General features: G+C 48.2%; 3 protein-coding genes across 4 annotated transcripts; 2 read left to right on the forward strand and 1 right to left on the reverse strand.

Moving 5' to 3' along the window:
• Positions 1-1,317: 1,317 nt before the first annotated feature.
• LOC308133676 (mothers against decapentaplegic homolog 4-like) lies at positions 1,318-8,690 on the forward strand. The gene is made up of 10 exons (XM_080501151.1): positions 1,318-1,414; positions 2,048-2,296; positions 4,302-4,482; positions 5,147-5,428; positions 5,564-5,689; positions 5,781-5,834; positions 5,915-6,098; positions 6,926-7,094; positions 7,297-7,402; positions 7,475-8,690. Exons 2-10 carry the CDS (start codon positions 2,054-2,056, stop codon positions 7,675-7,677), a joined length of 1,548 nt encoding a protein of 515 aa, XP_080357277.1. The 5' UTR covers positions 1,318-1,414; positions 2,048-2,053; the 3' UTR covers positions 7,678-8,690.
• A 1,227-nt stretch (positions 8,691-9,917) lies between these two features.
• LOC308133686 (acidic leucine-rich nuclear phosphoprotein 32 family member E-like) lies at positions 9,918-13,972 on the forward strand. 2 transcript variants are annotated; one of them, XM_080501163.1, is made up of 7 exons: positions 9,918-10,088; positions 11,679-11,828; positions 12,134-12,256; positions 12,554-12,707; positions 12,833-12,969; positions 13,043-13,106; positions 13,206-13,972. In XM_080501163.1, exons 1-7 carry the CDS (start codon positions 10,035-10,037, stop codon positions 13,289-13,291), a joined length of 768 nt encoding a protein of 255 aa, XP_080357289.1. In that variant the 5' UTR covers positions 9,918-10,034; the 3' UTR covers positions 13,292-13,972. The 2 variants fall into 2 exon arrangements, with proteins under 2 accessions (XP_080357289.1, XP_080357290.1); XM_080501164.1 differs by lacking the exon at positions 9,918-10,088 and adding an exon at positions 10,348-10,366.
• Positions 13,973-14,304: 332 nt separating this feature from the next.
• Positions 14,305-23,057, reverse strand: plekho1b (pleckstrin homology domain containing, family O member 1b). Its single transcript, XM_080501158.1, has 6 exons — positions 22,767-23,057; positions 21,708-21,854; positions 16,619-16,759; positions 16,435-16,539; positions 15,546-15,644; positions 14,305-15,429 (listed from the first exon to the last, which is right to left on the reverse strand). The coding sequence occupies exons 1-6, from the start codon at positions 22,791-22,793 to the stop codon at positions 14,893-14,895; spliced, it is 1,056 nt and encodes a 351-aa protein (XP_080357284.1). The 5' UTR covers positions 22,794-23,057; the 3' UTR covers positions 14,305-14,892.
• Between the last annotated feature and the right edge of the window lie 933 nt (positions 23,058-23,990).

The following is a 23,990-nucleotide window of genomic DNA, read 5'->3' on the forward strand; positions in this document are numbered from 1 at the left end:
TAGCATGGATGCAGCATTTTAAATCATCAGAAGACTTAAGCAGTTATTGGTGGACTCAAAGGCGGCACAGCAAGACGAGCGTTCTCTTTATTGAATTTAAGCGGGAGAAGTGGAGACCGAGAGCGCTGCAGCCGAGCCATGGCCATGCAGATGAAGGTCTGAGTCCAAATCCCACTTGAAGGATGAGGCAGAAACATGAGACCTGGATCTCAGGGAAGAGAGCCGACACAGACTGGCAACGTGACACAGGACTACAGCCCAATTATAGTGCTGTCACCAGGTGCAGACGTTCACACACTCAGGCACAGGTGAAACGGGGGAAGGGGGGTGAGGGGCTCTAGGAGCCTGAAATGAGAGACGGCATCAAATGACAAAGTGTGCAATGTGACAATTCAGACACCCTGATAATAGACAATTAGGATAGTGTGCTCTGGAAGTAATACACACATGGAGTTCTAGTTTCTCAGGTTCACTCTGAGTGGACGTGTTCCTGATTGTAGAGTCATTGCAGGTGAAAGGAAGCGGTCCTGAGTCTCATGTGAGAGTGGAACCATACGTCCTGGTCAAATATAACTTCCAGGCTCCTCACAGTGTTGCTGGGGGTCAAAGTAATGCCATCCAGTGGTACTATATGTTTCAATCATTGGCCTCGCAGGTATTTTGAGCCAAATCAAAATCAAAATCTGTTTCATCTCAGTCCAGGATGCAGAACATTTCTTCAATTCCCTGACCTTCCAGAATGCGGCTGTAGAAACCCACCAAAATAAAGTACACATTTAAATAAACAGCTGGAAACACACATGCACACTGAACAGGGGCCAGGCACACTGCAAACTGTGTGCCTTCAGAATAAGAGTTTTTATTTAGAGTCTATTATTATTTGTGAATTTACAGAGTAATCATTGTAAAATCACCTGTTTATTCTGTATTTATTGTGTATTCCTCTTGTAATTATTTGTGTATGTATGTTGCTTCCACTGAGTATGTATTGTGTATTGGTTGTCCATTAACGGAATCTTTTTTTTTCTTTTTTCAAAGTTCATTGAATCAAGTATTTGCTGGATGTTGATTGTTGTGTGCTGTTATTTGTAGGACTGCGGTTGGTTTTCTTCGTTTACATGGAACAAAGTTTCCCCTACTCTGCAGTGTGGGTTTTTTATTGTGGAAGGTACAGAGAGGTGTCCAGACTTCCTGTTATGTCTGGGAAAAGGGGGTGGGAGTGGTGATGGGGGGGGGGGTCTGTGTCACCACCACCACCACCACCACCACCCCACCCCCTCCCCTCCCCTCCCCTCCTCTCCCGGTGAGCGTGCAGCAGACACGGGCTGTCTGGTGCGGAGGACACGCGGAGCTCCGTCTGAAGCCTCCGACGCGGGCAGCGGATCACAGCGGAGCGGAGAGCGCCGAGCCTCGGGTGAGTGACGCTGCCGGGGCCGCCGGCCCGGAGCTCCGGAGGTTTTTTTTTTTTTTTCTTTCTTTTTTTTTTTTTTGGTGGAGGATCAAAACTGTTGATGGGAGTCAGACACACAGACAGCGCGAGATCCAAACAACCAGTCAGACTCAACAGGCTCTGATGACGTCACGGAGAAGCACACACAACGTCACCGGGTCCTGCTGATGAATTTCATTCAAAAAAAAAGATCTGTCTGGGTCTGTCTGTACCTTTCTGTGTCTGTACCTGCTTGTACTTACCTGTCTGTGCCTGTAGCTGTCTGTACTTACCTGTCGGTGCCTGTGCCTCTGTCTGGCTGTCTGTGTCTGTCCCCGTCTATTTGTACCTGTCTCTGTCTGTACCTGACGGTCTCTGATTTGACATGTAACATGAACAGGGCCTGGGCAGTATGTTCAAGCCGCCTGGGTCAGATGTGAGCTGAGGCCTCCGAGCTGGAGGTGTGAGTGCTGCAAAAAAAAAAAAAAACCTTGCTCAAAGACAGAAATCTAAATGTCCAGGTCTGTGTGTGAATGTGTATGTTTGTATTTTTGATGTGTGTGTGTGTGTGTGTGTGTGTGTGTCACCGCCTCTCCTCCTCCTCCTCCACCTCCCCAGGTGAGCATGTCGGTGCTTGGCTCCGCCCCCGGCAGCACTGAGGCGTGCCTCAGCATCATCCACAGCCTGATGGTTCACCGTCAGGGCGGCGAGAACGAGGGCTTCGCCAAACGGGCCATCGAGAGTTTGGTGAAGAAGCTGAAGGAGAAGAAGGAGGAGCTGGACTCCCTCATCACCGCCGTCACCTCCAACGGCCTCCAGCCCAGCAAGTGTGTCACCATCCAGAGGACACTGGACGGCCGGCTGCAGGTACCACATGGGGGGGGGGGGCAGAGTCGTATAGGGTCATACAGAGTCGTATAGGGTCATACAGAGTCGTCATACAGAGTCGTATAGGGTCATACAGAGTCGTATAGGGTCATACAGAGTTGTATAGGGTTATACAGAGTCGTATAGGGTCATACAGAGTCGTATAGGGTCATACAGTGTTGTATAGGGTCATACAGTGTTGTATAGGGTCATACAGAGTCGTATAGGGTTATACAGAGTCGTATAGGGTCATACAGTGTTGTATAGGGTCATACAGTGTTGTATAGGGTCATACAGAGTCGTATAGGGTTATACAGAGTCGTGTAGAGTCATACAGAGTCGTATAGGGTTATACAGAGTCGTGTAGAGTCATACAGAGTCGTATAGGGTCATACAGAGTCGTATAGGGTCATACAGAGTCGTATAGGGTTATACAGAGTCGTATAGGGTTATACAGTCGTATAGGGTCCTACAGAGTCGTATACGGTCATACAGAGTCGTATAGGGCCATACAGAGTCGTATAGGGTCATACAGAGCCGTATAGGGTTATACAGTCGTATAGGGTCATACAGAGTCGTATACGGTCATACAGAGTCGTATAGGGCCATACAGAGTCGTATAGGGTCATACAGTGTTGTATAGGATCATACAGTGTTGTATAGGGTCATACAGAGTCGTACAGGGCCATACAGAGTCGTATAGGGTCATACAGTGTTGTATAGGGTCATACAGTGTTGTATAGGGTCATACAGAGTCGTATAGGGTCATACAGTGTTGTATAGGGTCATACAGAGTCGTATAGGGTCATACAGTGTTGTATAGGGTCATACAGTGTCGTATAGGGTCATACAGAGTCGTATAGGGTCACACAGTGTTGTATAGGGTCATACAGAGTCGTATAGGGTCATACAGTGTTGTATAGGGTCATACAGTGTCGTATAGGGTCATACAGAGTCGTATAGGGTCATACAGTGTTGTATTGGGTCATACAGAGTCGTATAGGGTCATACAGTGTTGTATAGGGTCATACAGTGTTGTATTGGGTCATACAGAGTCGTATAGGGTCATACAGTGTTGTATAGGGTCATACAGTGTTGTATAGGGTCTTACAGAGTCGTATAGGGTCATACAGAGTCGTATAGGGTCATACAGTGTTGTATTGGGTCATACAGTGTCGTATAGGGTCATACAGAGTCGTATAGGGTCATACAGTGTTGTATTGGGTCATACAGAGTCGTATAGGGTCATACAGTGTTGTATAGGGTCATACAGTGTTGTATAGGGTCTTACAGAGTTGTATAGGGTCATACAGTGTTGTATAGGATCATACAGAGTCGTATAGGGTTATGCAAGGCGGCGCGGGGTCACGCAGCGTCGCACAGGGTCATAAAGTTTTTTTTTGTATGGAAACTGAACTCATCCAGTTTCATCAACAAAAAAACTAAAAATCCAAAAAGTGTTTTTCTTGAAGATGCAGCATGACTCCTGCATCCAGCCTGAAGAGGAAGAAGAAGAAGAGAGAGAGAGAGACAGAGGGGGAAGAGAAGAGAAAGAAAGCAGGAGGAGGAAAAAGACAGAGGAGGAGGAAGAGGAGGGGGAGGAAGAGGAGGAGAATGAGTAAGGGAAGGCAAGAGTTTGTTTTGTCTGGAACACAGGAAAAGGGCGGAGCTTACCTAAACCAGACAAACTGTGTGTGTGTGTGTGTGTGTGTGTACTGGTACATCTGCCTCTGTGAGGACATGCAGACTCAGTGTTTACTCGAGGCTCCAGAGCCTCTGCGTGACTCCACTTTGCTCCGTTAGCTTCCACCAGCATTGTGAGGTCTGCTTGGATTCATCAGCTTTGGTTAGAACTTGTTGGCAGTAATGAAGTGGGAATCCAAAGTTTTCTGCCGTCACACCCGTCTCGCTCTCTCTCTCTCTCTCTCTCTCTCTCTCTCTCTCTCTCTCTCTCTCTCTCTCTCTCTCTCTCTCCCTCTCTCTCTCTCCCTCCCTCCCGGTGCAGGTAGCAGGCAGGAAGGGTTTCCCTCATGTGATCTACGCCCGGCTGTGGCGTTGGCCCGACCTCCACAAGAATGAACTCAAGCACGCCACGTTCTGCCAGTTCGCCTTTGACCTCAAATACGACAGCGTGTGTGTCAATCCCTACCACTACGAGAGGGTGACGCCCCCTGGTGGCGGCACAGGTGACTGCACCGCAGCCGCCCGGCTCTTGAACTTCCTCCCCACACGTCATGAAAATCTGTTAAAGTCTTTTAAAACTCATCTTAAAAGTCCAATATAATGCAAAAATAAAATCCCTTTTTAATGGTTCTCTATCAGTAATGTGTCCCTACAGTCTGTGTGCGAGGCCCCAGAAGTGAAGACAGTCTGTCATCTCCCTCACTTGCTTCTTCCACTCTTTGAGCAAATGTGTGCTTGTACAGGCGAACCAGACAGTTTCCCTTCATGACATCATACAGGGAAATAACCGCTCCCTCTGGTAGTGGATAGCCACTTCTACCCTCCCTAGGAGTGGACAGACACAACTCATTAGCATTTAAAAGTACAGACACAGAAACAGCCTGTTCTCAGTAGAGTCACAAGAGGGACTTTTAGACGGACATTTAGGACCAAAGCTGGATTTGGAGAAATAAACTTTGAATACAATGTTGTTGGACTTCTGACACTAATGTGAAATTGTTTAAAAGCTGTATCCTATGGGACCTGTTAAACTTACTTGTTCTACTGCAAATCCTCAAATAAGTATCTTTTTTTTGTCTACTTTTTTAAACTTTTTTTTAAATGTGTGATTGCTATCATTATTGTAGTTTTGGTGACCCTCTGACCTCCGCCGCTGTCCTCTCTCAGGTCCTCAGTTGATGATAAAGGACGAGTTGCTGCAGGACTGTCAACATGCCGACCCGCCCCCCCACGCGGACCCCTGCGGTCAGCCCCGCCTCCTCACCATGTACGGCAGCATGCCTCTGTCTCCGGCAGCCAGCAGCTCCATGACTGTCGGCGGAGTGGGCGGAGCTTCAGAGGGATTCCTCCACACCCAGAACCACCGGACCCGGGCCTCACCCCCTTACCCTACCACCCCCACCTCCCCCCATCAGCACTGCTCCGAGTACCCTGGATCCCCCGAACCAGGTACCTGAACTGTACGACATCTGTACTTCATGACTCTATTGCTGCTACGTCACCTTTACGCCATTACTGCATTAATACATACTGGGTACAATGAGTATCATTAGTATAACAGATACTATCCCTTTGTGTCCTCAGTCACCTGGACAGATAATAGCCCCGCCCCCTATGGCTCTGCGGGACCGCCGCACCGTGGGCGGAGTCACCAGCAGCCACCTGGTCAACACCACCACCACCACCACCACGACCCAAACACTCACTTCTGTAAGAACTGTGCAGTAACACTTCGATACCGTGTGGCGATACTGAAAAGTACTGCAGTGACACTTCACGCCGAGACCGTATTTGTTTGCAGGGTCGCAGCATCACAGCGTCGCCCCGTACCCACAACCAGTGTCCAACCACCCAGGTGACACACCCGTCCTCCAGCGTCTCCGTCCGGCGTCCGGCTGGCTCCGCTGTGTCTCACGGTGCGTCGGTGTCCCGCAGGTCCTGAGTTCTGGTGCTCCATCTCGTACTTTGAGCTGGACGTCCAGGTGGGCGAGATGTTCAAGGTGCAGGCTAGCTGTCCCGTGGTGACAGTGGACGGATACGTGGACCCTTCGGGGGGAGACCGTTTCTGTCTGGGACAGCTGAGTAATGTCCATCGCACGGCCCCCAGCCATCGCGCCAGGTGAGCAGCGATAGCTCAGCAATGCTTGTGTGAGTAACTTCTTTTTTTGTTTTTTTAATGTTTGCAGCATTAGGAATAAACAAAACTAGAGCTACACTCGGCAGTACGTCACATTTGTTTACGCAACCGAGTTAGCACCACTAACATGATAGCTGTTAGCTCACATTGATGCTAACTAGCTTGTCAGGTAGCTACGTCACTGTGTGAAACACTGAGCGGGGAGCGTCTCCATGGCAACGGACATTGATCTCTATGAGGTGGCTCTCTCATCCTCTTTGCATGGGAACTTATTTAGCATTTATTCAGAAACGGTGAGCCGTTCACGCCCCAAAATCTAATCGATTGATCCCGGGATGATGACAAACCATCCCTGAAGATTTCATGCAATTTGGGTGAGAAGATTTTGCAAAAAGTTGGTAAAATTCATACGTTTATAGATACCAGGGTATTTAAAATAAACAGTGATATTTCTCTGCATTTACACATAAACGCAGCTACGACTCGACACAAACGAGGATTTCCGAAAACTCCGACTCTAATGGAGATCTGGATACGATCCAAAGAGGGGGTAGGCAGAGATTTATGTCACAATTAGTGGCGTCGTGCTTTTTTTTTTTTTTCCCCCAGGATTATGATTGGCTATCATGGCTTCATGCTTCTCGCTACACTGCCCCCTACAGGTCTGGCTGCTCACAGCAGCTCTGAACCAGGTGTATATGTGTGTCCGTGTCAATGAAGATTCTGTTGATTTTAGTGAAGGTGATTAGAGGCATGAGTAGTCTTTGGCAGCCTTTAACCTGGGCGTTTAAACGACTGTCGTCCTTCAGGCTCCACATCGGACGAGGGGTCCAGCTGGAGTGTCGGGGCGATGGGGACGTCTGGATGCGTTGCCTTAGCGACCATGCTGTGTTTGTCCAGAGTTTGTACCTGGACCGGGAGGCGGGCCGAGCGCCCGGAGATGGAGTTCATAAGATTTACCCAGGAGCGTGCATCAAGGTAGGGGAAGGCGGTGACCCACAGGGGGAGCTGTTGAGTCTTCTTGAGTGTATTTTCACCTGTTTGGACGGTTCTAGTGGAGAGGAGAGTCACTGTCAACACTCCTACACCCAGCTTGTGTCACACTGCCTGTGTATGTGTGTGTTTTTCACCTGTGTGAATCTCACTTATTGTCGTGTTTCACCTTTGTGTGTCTTTCCAGGTGTTTGACCTGCGTCAGTGTCACAGGCAACTGCAGCAGCAGGCAGCTGCGGTTGTCGGTTCCATTCCGGGTTCCAACAGCGTGGGCGGGGCGGCGCCTGCTGTCAGTGAGTATCAGCAGTCCTTGGTCTCTCGGGGGCGTGTCCACCGTGACCCACCGCTCACGTGTCCGCCCGCAGGTGCGTGTGCGACCGGCCTGGGCGTGGACGACCTGCGCAGACTGTGCATCGTGAGGCTCAGCTTCGTTAAAGGCTGGGGCTGCGATTACCCGAGACAGAGTATCAAGGACACCCCCTGCTGGCTGGAGGTGCACCTGCACCGTGCACTGCAGCTGCTCGACCAGGTGTTGCACACACTGCCACCGAGGGAACACACACACTGACACACACACTGCCACCGAGGGAACACACACACTGACACACACACACACTGCCACCGAGGGAACACACACACACACACACACTGCCACCGAGGGAACACACACACTGACACACACACACACTGCCACCGAGGGAACACACACACACACACACACTGCCACCGAGGGAACACACACACACTGCCACAGAGGGAACACACACACTGACACACACACACACTGCCACTGAGGGAACACACACACTGATACACACACACACACACACTGCCACTGAGGGAACACACACACTTCCACACTGCCACACACACACACAATCATTATTTATAATTTGGTTCCTCACAGAAGCTCATTGATTGGTTCAGACAAGCTTCAGACAATCAACCAATCACAGCAGTTCTTGTGATTTGTGTGCGTTTCCATGGATACCGATGGAGATTCAAGAGATCGGTTCATTCAAACAATGTTTACTTCTGTTTTGCTTTTGTTTATTTTTTTATGGGTATTTACCAAAGAGTCATTTTTATTTGATAACATCACAGCCTGTCATATTTATTTCTTTTTTTTGTATTTAAAAAACATCAAATCTTAGACTTAAAAAAAAAAAAAAAATATTCATGAAGTTTTTGTTCTTAAATGATCACTCATGTGTAAGATTTCCAAAGAAAATGAAACGTTTATGAGGAAACGTTGTCCAAGTTAAGAAAAAAAAAAAAGACTTCTGGTGTAAAAGATTGTTCTCTGTTGCAGGATAACTTTATTTTTGCTACTAAAGTGAACACATTGAAATCGTCAGTTTTCTCTGCTTTTTTGGTTTTTATTTGGTTTGTTGAAAATTTTGAAACGTAATCAACAAAATTTAATCTTTGGTTTTAAATGGTTCTGGTTATAAAGTGAAGCAGTGACTCGTTAAACAAAAATAATCAACTTTTTTTTTTCAATTGTTCTTAAAAATGTTTGATCTACTTCAATCATTCCTGTGATGTAAATGATGTCATACGGGTTTTAAATAAAGACTTTTAGCTCTTTGATGCCGTTTTTTAATTCAACTATTACAAGTAAAGTGGTTTATATCAAAGCCTATAGAGAGGATAACCTTTCAACATGCTCAACAACCTTTTGGGTCTGTGTTTGGTTTGAAATATAACTGGTGTATTTAAATTGGTCAAGTCAAGCTCTCAGGTCCCGATAATGTTTTCAAGTGAAAATGTTTTATTTTTTTGATAGGACAATGGTGCTCAGAGAAAAATGCTTTGAAAATACTTTTTAAAGAATTCAGTTGTGTCCAGAGTCCTTGTTGAAGCTAAAAATCAATCAATAAAAACAACTTCAAATGAATAAAATAAAGTTAACTTTTTGTCTGTGTTCTTGTTAAAATGTTTGAGAAAAAAACAAGAAAAAGTTAATTGAAAATAAATAAAATAGGAAACAGAAAGATAAATGGATAAAATATTTGATCAACTTGAAGTCTTGTAGAAAAATAATCTGGGCCTGTTTTAAAAGATTCGGCTCTGGTTTTTAATAATTTAGATAAAGGATGAAAAGAGATCAATTCAGAAGTTCAAGCCTGGATTAAAAATCATGGGTCTTTTGGGAAGAATCTTGGCATTTTTCAAAGAGCACCTCGAAAAAAGTTTGAACGACTTCCCCTGGATTCCCTGGTATCAGTTTTCAAAAGTCATTCAAAGAAATAAAAAATAAAATCCTGAGAGTCTGGATCAGTTTTAAAGAGCATAGTTCAAATGTATTTGTAGTGTGCCAAACATGCCAAACAAAGTAATTTCTAGGCGCTTTTACTGAGAAAAACCCAACAATTCCACTTGAGCAAGCACAAGTGAAGAAAAACTTCTCTTTCACAGGAGGAAACGTTTGCAGAAATAGTCTCAGGGCTCAGCTTTGTTACGAAATAGATTTTCCATTTAGTTTTAATTGAAGGCGCTGTTAAAGGTCGAACATATTTCCCTGTGCTTGTTCTCTGGAACCGAAGCAGTTTGTTGTTTATGAATGAAAAAGAGTCATTTCGGTGAAATGTGGCGCCAATAAGAACAAAGAGTCAGCGCCAGTAACGTTTAAATGCTCCAGCCTCGGCCCGGCATTGGTCACAGCAAAGTACCACCTTCACAATTCTGTCCAATCGGAGATGGATATTTTGCATAACGCGCTCATGAGGCGGGACCAACAAACTGCTCGGTGTGTGGGCCAATAGGAGGGAGGGGGCGTGTCCTGGCAATGGAGGCGGGGCAGCTTCGAACATGGCGGTGTAGTGTTCGCCTGATGTCCGCAGGAGAAACCGCTCTCGCCGCTCTTCACTTCCACCGTCTCCCGCTGCGTCCCGCTCCGTTTGCGCGGTCTGGACTCCCAACATGGACATGAAGAAGAGGATTACCCTGGAGCTCCAGAACCGAAACCCCGCCGAGGTGAGTGACGAACCTCCGCCGGAGCTGAAGCGAAGCGGAACGCCGCGTCGACACCCCCTCCCCACCCACCCACGCGCGCGCGCACGGGACCGTTACCGAGCGCCTTCCGCGGGAAAACCGTCGATGTCGCACGGTAGGAAAACACGGGTCCGAGCGGCGCGCGTTCCCGCTCCACGGCCACAGCTCACGGCGTGGCCTCCGTGCTAACGAGCTAGTCGGTGTTTCGGTTCCACTGGCTTCCGTGTTAACTGGTGGCCAGCCTACGTTGCTTTCGGCTGGTAACTTCCCTCCATCTTTGTCGCTTTATCCGGGTCAGGAGCGCGAGGCGCTGGAGCAGCTGTGCAGTCAGGGTCCAGGGGCAGGTCACGTGACCATCACATAGCAAACACACACACATATACGCTCAAAGCTACTTTCAGGGCATCTACTAAAGCTCACATGAATGCCAATGGACTCTTGGAGGAAAACAGAGGTGATGCTGACGAACTGAAACCCACGATTATGTCCTCGGAGTCCCCCCACCCCACCCAACCCCACCCCACCCAGCGGGGGTCCAGGTGGCGCAGGATGTAGTGTACATCTGTCTCCAAAGCGTCCAGCAGGGGGCGTGCGCTGGAACCGCCTGCAGTCATTCAGGGACAGAGGATTCCTGAAGAGCAGGGCTGGTGGAGGCTTTTAGCTGCACACACACCAACAGCAACTCTACGGAATGATATCTGTGCCACAATCCTGAGTGTGAGGTTTGAGAAGAAGAAAAAAACTTAATCTGCGCTCACAAAATATATTTTTATGGTTGCTATTACCCCCTTACATGCACAATCATGGTGTTTTCCACTCCAATTTGTTCTTTGCTCTCCTGCAGATTTAAACTACGGGTCGGTACTTTGGCCGCCTCTCTACTTTCTTTATGAAAATAAATTATGGAGCTCTATAAAATAAAGACTTTTTTCAGTGTGCATAATAGGGTTTTGTAGATTGCATTTCTTTTTTCTGTGCTTATAAATTTCACCATGTGGGCTCAGGATTGTGGAACAAGTGTAATTCTGTACTTTAATTATGAACTCCAGCTCTGATTCTCACACATTCTCACACATCCAGTGACCGGCTGCTGATCATGCCAAAGTCAGAACACGCCCACTCTTTCAATCAGTCTATGTTTATGTTGAACAGTAGCTTTCAGAAATATTGATATCCTTTGACTTTTCCACTTCTTTCCGTTTGGTTTGTCTCTCGCAGCTTTGCACATCTGACGTTTTCCTCCAGAGTTTGTCCTGTATTTGTCTCCATTCATCCTCTCATCCACTCTGAGCACCTCCTGAAGAAAAGCACCCCCGCAGCATGATGCTGCCTCCACCATGTTTCATTGTGGGGAGGGTGTGTTTAGCGTCATGTGCAGTGCCTCCTTCTTTGTTGCATTTATATACATTATTTATATATACATTTGTGGTCGAGATGTGACAAACAGGAAAGTGTCTTTTGCAAGCAGCTACAGATCCATCTGATATGGCTTCCTGAGCTTGTTAAAGTTCCTACACATTGTCTGCAGACACACTCATTGTCCTCACGCTGTTGTCATGGTGATGTGTTCAGGTAGCTGAGCTGGTGGTGGATAACTGTCGCTCCGGGGACGGAGAGGTGGAGGGCCTGACGGACGAGTACACAGAGCTGGAGATCCTCAGCATGGTCAACGTCAACCTCAGCTCGCTCTCCAAGCTGCCTAAACTTCCCAAACTACGCAAGGTCAGTGAATGCACCGCCACCGCCGCTTTGTGTCTCAGGTTTAAATCCAGCATGTGTCCCTCAGGGGTCATGTCTCGCTCCCTTCTAGTTTCAGTCTGCCCAAAACTGGTGACGCTTGAATGTATTATTACTGAGTGTTGATGCTGTGTTGAATAAGGAAGCATCAACAAGTTGTTCTGCAATTAAAGTGTGTGTGTGTGTGTGTGTGTGTGTGTGTGTGTGTGTGTGTGTGTGTGTGTGTGTGTGTGTGTGTGTGTGTGTGTGTGTGTGTGTGTGTGTGTGTGTGTGTGTGTGTGTGTGTCCAGCTGGAGGTCAGTGATAACATCATCTGTGGAGGTTTGGACTCTCTGGCTGAAAAATGTCCAAATTTGACACATCTGAACCTGAGTGGGAACAAGATCAAAGAACTGAGCAGCATCGAAGCCCTGGTAGATACTCATTCACTCATTCACTCACTCACTCACTCACTCACTCACTCACTCACTCACAATCAAAAATTGAGACAATACCAAGAACCTACAATGTTCTGCTCAGCCATTAGCCTCACAATGTGCAGTAACGGCGTGTGTGTGTGTGTGTGTGTGTGTGTGTGTGTGTGTGTGTGTGTGTGTGTGTGTGTGTGTGTGTGTGTGTGTGTGTGTGTGTGTGTGTGTGTGTGTGTGTGTGTGTGTGTGTGTGTGTGTGTGTGTGTGTGTGTGTGTGTGTGTGTGTGTGTGTGTCTGCAGCAAAACCTAAAGAACCTGAAGAGCCTGGAGCTGTACAGCTGTGACATCGCAGCGCAGGACGACTACAGGGAGAGCGTCTTCACGCTGCTGCCTCAGATCTCCTACCTGGACGGCTTCGACCAGGACGACAACGAGGGGCCCGACTCGGAGAACGGTAACACACACACACACACACACACACACACACACACACACACACACACACCCCTGATCGTTGTGTGGTGCTGGAGGACCGCCAACACAGCTCCAGAGTAACTAACTTTTTTTTTTCTCCAACAGATGAAGATGATGAGGCGGGTCCACCTGGGGATGAAGACGAGGATGACGAAGACTCTGAGGGAGAGGAGGATGAGGAAGATGATGATGAGGAGGAGGAGGAGGTTGGGCTGTCGTACCTGATGAAGGAGGGCATCCAGGTGAAAGTGCAGCTGCAGACGGGGTCCAGCAGGGGGCGGTGCTCGTTCTGTGTACTGACACACTTCTCCGCAGGATGAAGAGGATGACGGAGACTACGTGGAGGAAGAGGATGACGAAGAGGAAGAGGACGATGCAGGTTTGTCTTCGTGATGCATTCGGGGTTCACGGGAAAGATCGTAAACTGAGGCTCCCTCAGTCGGCCGCTCAATGTGTGTGTGTGTGTGTTTCCTCCCAGATGAGGACGCCGCCGGTGTTCATGGTGAAAAGAGGAAGAGAGACGCCGAGGATGACGGCGACGACGATGACGACGACGACGAATAGCTGGCCCCCTCCTCCGCCTGTAGTCCCGCCCCCTGCCTCTCCTCCAGTGACCTCTGACCTGCCGTGCCTCAGAGCCACACACTGACAGACTCATTGTTACCTTGGCAACACAACACCACCTACCCTGATCAGACTTGCGATTACATGTAATCAGGAAAGAGTGAGATTACATGTAATCACAGTGAAAGTGCATGTAATCTGATTACAAGTAATCAGAGGCTGTTATTTGTGTGACAATGTCATTCACTTTTTCCTAAGTTTAATTGAAAGGTAAAGTTCAGGAAACGTAAATCTCTCACACCTGTGGGTGTGCCCCCGATGGTCATTAACAGTACTGCAGGGCACTTTGATTAGTCCTGTGGACACATTACCCATGAGCCTCGGTGGCTGAACCCGGTTCACAGAGCTCCACGGGGGCTGCCAATTGGGCCACATGTGATCCAAAAAACCTGTTCTGATTGGACCCCCCCCCCCACACACCTGTCAGTCTGTGGCTCTGCTAAGGGTCGGTTCAGCTCTGGACCCCCAAAATCCTGACGAGGTCTCTGCTGGTCTCTGAGGTGTGTAAATAGTTGTGGTGTGTGCTGGTCTGGTGGTTTTGGGTCGGAGTTGATTTTATTTTTTTATTCCTCTTGTCTGCCTGTTTTAATGTTTTTGAATAAAACTTCTGAATCCTTTCAACTGTTCTCCCTCCAGTCTGCAGTGTTTTCTGACTCTACACCTTATGTGGTCAAAGTGTGGAGTAGGAGCTCATGCACACCTGTTCCGAGTCTGTGCGAATAGTTTTGCCTGGATTTGTTTGCTCTTCAGACTTGGTTTGATAAACAAATTGTTTTACCTCTTCAGGAGCTTCGCTGAGATCAAGTCGGCATTAGCAGCAAGCTGCTCACTCGCCCGTTAGCATTATTAGCCTGCAGTAACTTTCTTATAACCCAGTGAAACCAAGCGAATCAGTAATGAAACGTATTCTTGTGTCAGTCATTGGTTTTTTTGTTTTTTTTATTTCTTCCTACATGACCTCATCACTACAGAACTACAGCTCCCATCATCCTCCCTGCTTTAAGGCGAAAGCAGCTGCATGCTGCTGGACTCACGGGAAGCAAATTACCCATCCTACCACAGGAACTTGAACAAGTCGGGTGCTTTTGGGCGATTGGTGCAATCTACCCCTCTGCACAGCGCAACTAATGGATCCGTTATTTGTGCAAAGATCCGTCGGTTGCGCTGCGTAATCGGCTAATGTTTGCACGATTGGCCAAATATGTGTGCTAATTAAGGACTTATTTGCACCTTCGCCCAAAAGCGCCGGACAAACGTACCACTTCCCACTCATTCATTCATTCATTCATTCACTCTGAGATGAACTAAAAGCTGCACACTCGGCACATTTTCCCTTTCCCTGACGTCGGCGAACACTCAGGGCGTCGCTGTCGACACCAGTGGATCCTGAACCCGCCACGTCCTCGAGACACGTGGAAACCCGACCTGCGCTGAAGAAAAGTCTCCTCGGTACCTCGCATGTTCTGCACGTTTGGTTCCTTCCTGCTCCATCCGGAACCTTCCCACCCCTCACATCAGACTCGGGCGGTTCGGGGTTGAGTCTAGTTCGACGGGTCGACAGAGTCCAGCTGCCGGTACAGAGCCCGGAGCTCCTTCACCTCCTCCAGTACCTCCTGGGCGTGCTTCCAGGCCGCTGCCGCCTCCTTCAGGAGTCTTTGGGCTTCGACTCCTTCAGGGGCCCTCGTCCGCTCCCCCTCCACCCGCGCCTCCGTCAACAGGAGCTCCGTCTCCTGCAGCTTCCGCTCAATGAGTTCCTGCAGGCGGCCGAGTGGCGGCGCGCTGGGTTTGGCCTCAGACATCATCAGGATCTGGTCCACGGAGGCACAGCGGTTCTTCTCAGCTGCGGTCAATCCCTTTCCCGACTCGGGGGATCGGACCACCACCACCTGACGTGGGAGGCTATGGGACTTTCCAGAAGCCTTGGCGGGCTCGGCCGAGAGAGCGCCGTCCGTTTTTGACCGTGGACAGTCGGCACTGAGGGCCAATGGTGATTTGTCCAAATGAACCCTGAAGGGCTCACAACCGTCCTCCTGGATCAGATCCAGAGTCAGCATCCCATCAGAGGAGGAGGTGGAGGCCTGCAGTGCGGGGAGAGAAGAGGAGGAGGCCCGTGAAACATCACTCAAACATCTGCAACCAATAAAACATTCTGATAAGGTCCTTCACTGGACTTTAAAAGGTGTGTAGTACCCACCACAGCCAGCAGGTGTCCTCGGGTGGGCAGCCGCCGGTTGTGGGGGATCTTCACTCGGTCCCTGGTCAGGTGACTCAGCTGAGAGTCCTCCACCGTCACCTGAAAAGACAGACAAGACATGAGTATTCAGGCATGGTGGATCAGTGCCATCCTCTCAGAATGTATAAGTCTCAGCCAATCAGAGCAGGTATGAGAACAGCTGGTCTCGCCTCTCTGAAGTTACATAACAGGCCTTCATCAGCAAACTGAGTGGGGGTGGGTGGGGGGGCAGATGGACCATCAATGGTATTGATGGGTGGAAAACTGAAGCTGCAGCCAGACGTCAGAGAGTCCAGAGATTCCAGATCTAATCGCCAGCAGGAGACACCGCCACCCTGTCACCATCCGAGTTCAAACTCTATGTCCCTGGTAAAAGGCGTCCAAACATCGGGGTCTCGTCCCAGTGAGTCGTGCCCGAGGCCACCAGGGGGCATCTTGATCAGATTAACCACCTCAGCTCGCTGCAGAATGACTTGGCTCAGCGACCTCTCCAGTTCCTGGTACATTTAACCCGGAGAAGTCCAGGCAAACTAAGTCTGTCAAGAAACTGTGTGCCTTCTGCTCGGATGAGGCTTCGGAGTGTCCACGTGTCCAAGGTGGGACAGTCCAGACAAGTTACCTAAAGCCCAACACTGGGGGGAGCATTGGGGTGTCATGGGTTCCATCAGAAACTGGTGAAACCTGTCGAGCAGCAGAACCCCTGAAATGGAGCTCCGTCTCATCCAGGACCAAAAACAAACGCCTTGAAAAACCTTCAAATCTCTGGGACACAAATGGTGTTGCGAGACAACCTGATGACAACAAAGTGGTTCAGAACGGGAGAAGCTAGCGGCTAACACTAGCACAGCACCTCGTCCAGAATCCGGTTCTTGGCTCTGGTGATGGCGGCGTTCAGAACGTTGATCCACGACTCTTTCTCCTCCGGACTGACGGCCAGAAACACCAAGTTAGGAACCTGAAACACACAAACACCACACGGTCACAAAGTGTGTGTGTGTGTGTGTGTGTGTGTTTATTGTTGCAGGTGCAAGCACCATGTTTCCAGGCGAGCTGCAGCGCTGCAGTCTGAACTTGCTGTGGTTCTTTTTGCTGCGGCTCTTGTTCTTCCTGATCTCCTCACAGCGCTCGTAGTCCGACAGGTCCAAAACCTCATCGGCCCGACCCAGCTCCTTCACCTGTACACACACACACACACACACACACACACACACACACACACACACACACACACACACACACACACACACACACACACACACACACACACACACACACACACACACACACACACACACACACACACACACAGAGAGTAACAAGCAGGCAGACAGGTGAGTGACATCGCTCTGGGCCTGCTAACAGTTAGCCTGAGGCTATCACAGACCACCTGCTTGTCACCATGGAAACAGCTTCAATTATTAACAAGCTTTAAACTGAGACTTTGTGGGAGGTATTACACACACACACACGCACACACACACACACACACACACTGGTCAGTGGCTTGTGTCGACTGAACCGTAACATCAGCGTGAGGCTTTGATTTTCACTTCATAGCCGAGAGCTGTGTCCTCACAGGGCCAGGTCAGCCCTCTATAACACACACACACACACACACACACACACACACACACACACACACACACACACACACACACACACACACACACACACACACACACACACACACACACACACGCACACACACACACACACACACACAGCTGTGCGTTTTGTTCCTCTTTCTGATGATCAACGTGTCGCAACTTCCTTCAACTCCTCTCATGACCAAATGACGTCTCACTTCAGTTTTTCTGTTTTACTTCCTTTTCAGATGCACATCGGAACACACGGCGCCACAGAAGCCACGAGTACAGACGCACACACACACACACACACACACACCCTAAACGACCGCTTTAAACTGGCATTCTGCGTTTTCAGTCCCTGCAGCTGGACTCCTGCGCTCCACGATGGTTCCTCTTCAAACCGCCAGCCAATCAGAGTGAATGGACATCAAACTGGGAGACAGAGACTGTCCAGCCAGCCAATCGGCTGCTGGCTCTGGTTACCATGGCGATTCAGAGAGGGAGACAGACGGACTGTGAACGGAGTGTAAACGGAAGAGGACACAAACTGGCGTCCTCAGCGTCTCCGCACATACACGAGTAAATGAGTGAGATCAGAGCTATGAAAAACATAAATCAACAAAGACGTTCTCAGTGTTACGACGGTTCTGTGAGGATGTTCTCAGAATTATAGATGTTCCATGAGGATAGTTCCAGATTATACCAAGACGTTCTGTGTGTTAGAGGTTCTATGAGAACATCCTAAAGGATTCAAAGTTATCTATGTGCTATAGAGGCTACTTTAGGAAGTTTATAGAGGTTCTATGGGGATGCTGTCAGTGTTCTAGACGTTATACGAAGACATTTTCAGTGTCCTAGAGGTCAAACAAAAATATTGTCAGTGTTATCAAGGTTCTATTCGGATATTCTCAGTGTTATCTTGGTTATTGGGAGACATTTTTAGAGGTTTTAGGGGTAGTTCTCATTGTTATAGAGGTTTTAAGAGAGGTTCTCATTGTTATAGAGGTTTTAAGGGAGGTTCTCATTGTGATAGAGGTTTTAAGGGAAGTTCTCATTGTTATAGAGGTTTTAAGGGAAGTTCCCATTGTTATAGAGGTTTTAAGGGAGGTTCTCATTGTTATAGAGGTTTTAAGAGAGGTTCTCATTGTTATAGAGGTTTTAAGAGAGGTTCTCATTGTTATAGAGGTTTTAAGGGAGGTTCTCATTGTTATAGAGGTTTTAAGGGAGGTTATCATTGTTATAGAGGTTTTAAGAGAGGTTCTCATTGTTATAGAGGTTTTAAGAGAGGTTCTCATTGTTATAGAGGTTTTAAGGGAGGTTGTCGGTGTTATTATAGAGGTTATACAACAATATGTTCTGTTATAGAGGTTCGATGAGGACGCTGTCAGTGTTCTAGAGGTTATTTAAAGACATTTCCAGTGCTGTAGAGGTTCTGTGAAGACGTTCCCAGTGTTATAGTGGTTATACGAAGACGGTTTTAAAGGAAGTTCCCAGTGTCATGCAGGTTCTATGAGGACGTTCTCGGTGTTATAGAGAATAAAGACCTTCCTCCCCGGCTGCAGTGTAATCGGAGCACTCAGTGTTGTTCGCAGCTCGGTCTGAAATCTGACTCCTGCGGAACGTTGACTGTAGAAACTCTGTGTTCGCTGACTGAACCAAAACACTAGAACATGGCAAGTACTAGTCTGAGTACAGGAATACTCCTATTACATAAGTACTCCCGGAATAGCAGTCATCTGAGTATAGCGGTAATCCAATGTATTTATGATGATAATGAGTCACAGCTTCCTGAAATGTTGAAATGAAACTCTACCAGCCAAACGTTTTAGAACAACCAAGGTTTTCCCAATTTGTGTATTTTATTTCAAAAAGTCATTCAAGTCCAATAAATAGATAGAAATGGTACTAAGGTAAAGGAATTGAGGTTAACAAAAAAGGTAAGGTCACTCAAATCTATTAAATAATGTACACTTCTGAATTTGACTTACTAATGTTTACTAAGTTATTAAATCCTACAGGTGTTTCACCTTTTTCTGATTCCTTACAAACTCCTGTCTGCATTAAAGCAGTGCTGGAACACACTGCAGAAAGTCATGTGTTGCACTAAAGATAAAGGCAGTAAATAACAGAAGAGACGGGCCATCATAACACTTTAAAATATCAGTCGTTTCCTACAGAGGAATTCAAAGAGAGTCAAGGTATCTGTGGGTAAAGTGGAAACTTTACCATCAAAACGCTCTGGGGAACGGAAACGCTGACAGGAAGACGCCTGGCAGACTGAAAAGCCACAACAGAACCAGAAGACAAGTTTCTAAAAATTAACAGCCAGTGTGGGTGGCGGCTCACACGGCGACAGCGAACAGATAACCAGCAGTCGTATTGAGGAAGTCTCCGTTTCAGCTGTGGAGAGGCGATGAGGGCTATAAATAATGAGGCTTATTAACTGATTCCATGGCTTCATTTGACCTCATAGTTTTATGTTTGTCTTTAATGAAACTGAATGATTGTAAGTGGAAAGACTTTGCTGTTCTAAAACTTTTGACCCATAGTGTACGTTCATATGTGCACAACTATAAACACAGTTCACGTATTAATGTTCTAACATTTCTACAGCAGTCGCGAACACAAACACACAGTCGTCATGTGTGCAAAAAAAAACAACCTATAAAAGCAAACTTCCTATTTAGTATCTTTGCTTAATCTCCTTCTGCCTCTCAGTCGTCCAGTGACCAGCGTCGTCTCTGCAGCCAGATGGAGGACTTCCTCTCCTCCAGCACCTGGGGCCCCCCAGGGCCGTGTCCTCGGCCCCCCCTCACACTCACCCTCCACACATGGCTGCACTCCCATTTACAACGCAAACCAGACATACAAAGTGTCCGAGCAGTGACCCGCTCCCGTCACTGGCTTCAGCCAGACGACCAGGGGAGGAGAGGTGGGCGGATCTTTTCAGGCGTCAAACTCGAGCTTCGCTCGGTGGAACGCACACCTTCGACGACGCCACATTTACTTGCGAAGCTGAGGCGTGATAGCCGTTAGCTCATACCGATGCTAATTCCATCGGTCAGGTGGCTACATCACTGTGTGAAACACGGAGCAGGGAGCGTCTCCATGGCAACAGACGCTGAACTCCTCCATGAGGTACCTCTCTCATCCACTTTGTATGGGAACATTTTTCGCAGTTTTTTGTTGCGTGTGTGTGTGTACGGTTCGCTATTAACGTCCCAACATCGAATCAATTGATCCTTTGATAACAACAAAGCCTCCCTGAATGGATGAGCAGTTTTTTTTTAGTTTTTTTTTTTAGAAAACTTGGTCAAATACATACATAAAAGCGAATAAATTAATTAATAAATACACGCAGACAAAAACGTAACCTTCTCGTTCGATTTTCATTGGCGAAGGTAATCGATCATCATTAATCTGTAAAAGATCTGAACTGGTTTCACACGTCAATGTGATTCTTTTAAACTATATTTCATAGGTAATGCGTTGCAGCCAGTCAAAACACGCCCCTCTCTACATTCCTACTGCCCCCCCCCCGTCACTCCGTCATACAGTGCAGCACCACTCGCCAGGCCCTGTTATCTAACTCTTTACCCCGAGGCTGAGCTGTGGCGCCGATTCGGCCCTCCCCACCACGCATGTCCCCCTGTACCAGCGCAGGAGCAGGCCAGCCTGCAGCCGGGAGGGGAAACCAGAGGCAACGTGCCAGACCCCAAGCACCGTCACCACCACCGTCACCACCACAGACCCACAACAGAGCCCCAGAACACTTAATTAGTTGTTTATCCATGGATGTCGTACTCGGATGTGGCTCTGTGCTGGACCGGTGAGCAACGAGGTTCATGAGCTGTGATGCTTCATTTAAAACCCCCGTTTGCACAACGTTTGCAAGTGAAAATGAAAAAACCTTCGGCGCTTGGATCCACTGAAAACGGCACATTTTGAAAAGGCTCTTCATGTAAATGGAGGATAACCCAACTTCTTTTTTTTTTTAAACTGCTACTGCACATGTAGACCAAGGCTGTAGAAAGGAGTTCTTCTGCACATGCTCAGTAGAAGGACAGCAACAGTCATGTTTTCCTCCAGAGTGTCATGACTCCCTCTCTTCTCCACGGACTTGGTAGTTTTATCATTGAAATTACCCGGAACAACAATTTAACTTCATCTGCTGTCCGAACCAATGTCAATGTACTTACCGTTGTTAATGTTTATAGCGGATTAATGTCCACGTATGTGGTTTCATTATAAAAACAAACAACAGCACACTATTTTCTGTCATTTTCATGTAAATGGACATCACTTTCAAAATGTTGGAATTCAATGTGAGCAGGAAACAAAAATGCAAAAACGGTGCGTTTTGACTTGAAATGTTGTGCAAACGGGGCCTGAGATGTACATCTCCAAGTTAGAGGGTTGGTTACCATGGTGATAATTATAACTTTATCTCTGTGTTTGGCTCTGAGTGGTCAGCAGACAGAGTGACAGGTGTCAGTCAGCTGCTGCCCCCCCCCCCCCCCCCCCCTCCACTCACCTCCTTCTGGCAGATGAACAGCTGGTCTCCTCTCAGAACCACGAATCGGTTCTTCCAGATCTCCCTGAAGATCCCCTTCCCACAGAACTTCCTGATCCAGCCCACCTTCTCAGGGGGGGCGTTCTGGGGCGCCGAGTCCGCCGCACCCTGACACCAGAACCACACCACCAATCAGAAGAGTGGGGACTGAGCGAGATTACTTTCTGTCAAGGATTCTGGTTGAGGTGTTTCAGTGTTAATAGAGTGATAAAAAAAAAAAAAAAACTCATCTTCACACTTTCCAATAATCCTACCAACCCATTGAACTTTGACATCATTCGCTGCTGTTTTATTTTTTGTTTGTTTGTCTGTTTTTCACAATTGCACCACTTTTAAAGTCTACTGTAGTCCCTGTTCTGGGTGTCCAGTCGGTGGTGCGTTCAAGTGTCTCCATACTGGGTGTCCAGTCTGTGGTGCGTTCAAGTGTCCCCATACTGGGTGTCCAGTCTGTGGTGCGTTCAGGTGTCCCTGTTCTAGGTGTCCAGTCTGTGGTGCGTTCAGGTGTCCCTTTTCTTGGTGTCCAGTCGGTGGTGCGTTCAGGTGTCCCTGTTCTAGGTGTCCAGTCGGTGGTGCGTTCAAGTGTCCCCATACTGGGTGTCCAGTCGGTGGTGCGTTCAGGTGTCCCTGTTCTAGGTGTCCAGTCGGTGGTGCGTTCAAGTGTCCCCATACTGGGTGTCCAGTCGGTGGTGCGTTCAGGTGTCCCTGTTCTAGGTGTCCAGTCGGTGGTGCGTTCAAGTGTCCCCATACTGGGTGTCCAGTCGGTGGTGCGTTCAGGTGCCCAGTGAGTGTTACGTAATCCCATCAATCCGCTGTAATGAGACACCAACTCTGCAGATTACCCCGCTTCACTTTCCATCACTTTTGCGAGGCTTTTATTCTGAAAAACAGAGGCGCTCCTTTGGTTGCCTGTTGCTTCCTTCAGAATAAGAGCCGCTTTAATCCTTTTGTCCTCGCGCCCCGGTATAACGGGACAAAGCGGCCGTCCCCGAGCCGCGGCCACCCGGAGCCGCTGACACTCACCCGCTTCCCGGAGCAGTTCTTCTTCATGCTTCCGGTGTGGGACCGGGCCCCGCCGGTACTTCTCCCACTTTCACACAACTCCGTCCCCCGTCCGGACAGCGCGGCGCTGCGGCCGGAGCAGGAGGAGCCGCAGCGGGCGAGGAGCCGGTGGAAGTCCCGCGGGAGGACCGGAGCCTCCGCCGCCGCCGCGCCGCGCCGCTCCGCTGCAGGCAGTGCTCGGTGTTGCCGTCCCGTCCGCCCCGCTGCTGCTGTCAGCCGCCGGGCTCCGCTGCACTGTGAGCGGACAGCAGCGGTCCCGACAGCCGGGGTCCGGTTACTCCTCCCCGCGGGACTCCCTGCTGGCTCAGCGGCTCCTCAGCAGCCCGACAGCGCCTCCCGGAGGCCGTTCATTGACATGAAATCTGACTCGAGACTGAGGCGTGTGTGTGTGTGTGTGTGTGTGTGTGTGTGTGTGTGTGTGTGTGTGTGTGTGTGTGTGTGTGTGTGTGTGTGTGTGTGTGTGTGTGTGTGTGTGTGTGTGTGTGTTCCAGAGAAAGAGATAATCCACCTCACAGATGTTTGAGTCTAGTGATCTGGGTCAGACACACCAGCTGATCTACAGATTATCCACTGACACACTTCAACACGACCACAACACAATAACAACACACTTCAACAAGACACACTTTATCGCTCCAACAATTCAGCACAACAACCCACTTTATCACAGTAACACAGCAACAATACACTTCATCACAACACACTTCAGCATGACAACACGTTTCATCACTACAGCACAATAACAACACGCTTCAGTGCGACAACACACTTTCTCACAACACCTGAAACAACAGACTTGAAACAACAGACAGAGAGAAATGACATAACAAGATTCAGATAATTGAAGAATTGTAAAGGTCCCGTATCTCTGTATTGACCTGCAACACTTTTCTTGAAAAGTTATTTTGGACGACTATGTTTTCACAGAGCTCCGACATAGTTTGGAGACTGATTGTAATTTGTAGTAGATTTTTTATCTGGAAAAGTCAGTGTGATGGGAAATCTCACCCTGAGAATATTGACAAATTTTTTTTTTCATCAGCAATATTTGAGTGTTAATAATTATATTTAATGGATGAATGTAAGATGTGACTTCGTTATAATTACTGTCACAATTAGTTGAACTTGTATATTGACACTTCTTAACATTGTTGATGTTTGACATAAAGGCTACAAACAGCAGGA

The sequence above is a fragment of the Blennius ocellaris genome, assembly GCF_963422515.1.
Source record: "Blennius ocellaris genome assembly, chromosome: 8".
In the NCBI taxonomy this organism is placed as follows: Eukaryota; Metazoa; Chordata; class Actinopteri; order Blenniiformes; family Blenniidae; genus Blennius; species Blennius ocellaris.

Coding starts and splice junctions, on each gene's coding strand:
- LOC308133676 (XM_080501151.1), top strand. CDS start 2,054: ATGTCGGTGCTTGGCTCCGCCCCCGGCAGCACTGAGGCGTGCCTCAGC. Junction 6,099..6,925: donor GCCCCCAGCCATCGCGCCAG/GTGAGCAGCGAT, acceptor GTCGTCCTTCAG/GCTCCACATCGGACGAGGGG. Junction 7,095..7,296: donor ACCCAGGAGCGTGCATCAAG/GTAGGGGAAGGC, acceptor GTGTCTTTCCAG/GTGTTTGACCTGCGTCAGTG.
- LOC308133686 (XM_080501163.1), top strand. CDS start 10,035: ATGGACATGAAGAAGAGGATTACCCTGGAGCTCCAGAACCGAAACCCC. Junction 12,257..12,553: donor TGAGCAGCATCGAAGCCCTG/GTAGATACTCAT, acceptor GTGTGTCTGCAG/CAAAACCTAAAGAACCTGAA. Junction 12,708..12,832: donor GGGGCCCGACTCGGAGAACG/GTAACACACACA, acceptor TTTCTCCAACAG/ATGAAGATGATGAGGCGGGT.
- plekho1b (XM_080501158.1), bottom strand. CDS start 22,793: ATGAAGAAGAACTGCTCCGGGAAGCGG. Junction 21,855..22,766: donor AGAACTGCTCCGGGAAGCGG/GTGAGTGTCAGC, acceptor TTCTGGTGTCAG/GGTGCGGCGGACTCGGCGCC. Junction 15,430..15,545: donor GAGGACACCTGCTGGCTGTG/GTGGGTACTACA, acceptor CCCGCACTGCAG/GCCTCCACCTCCTCCTCTGA.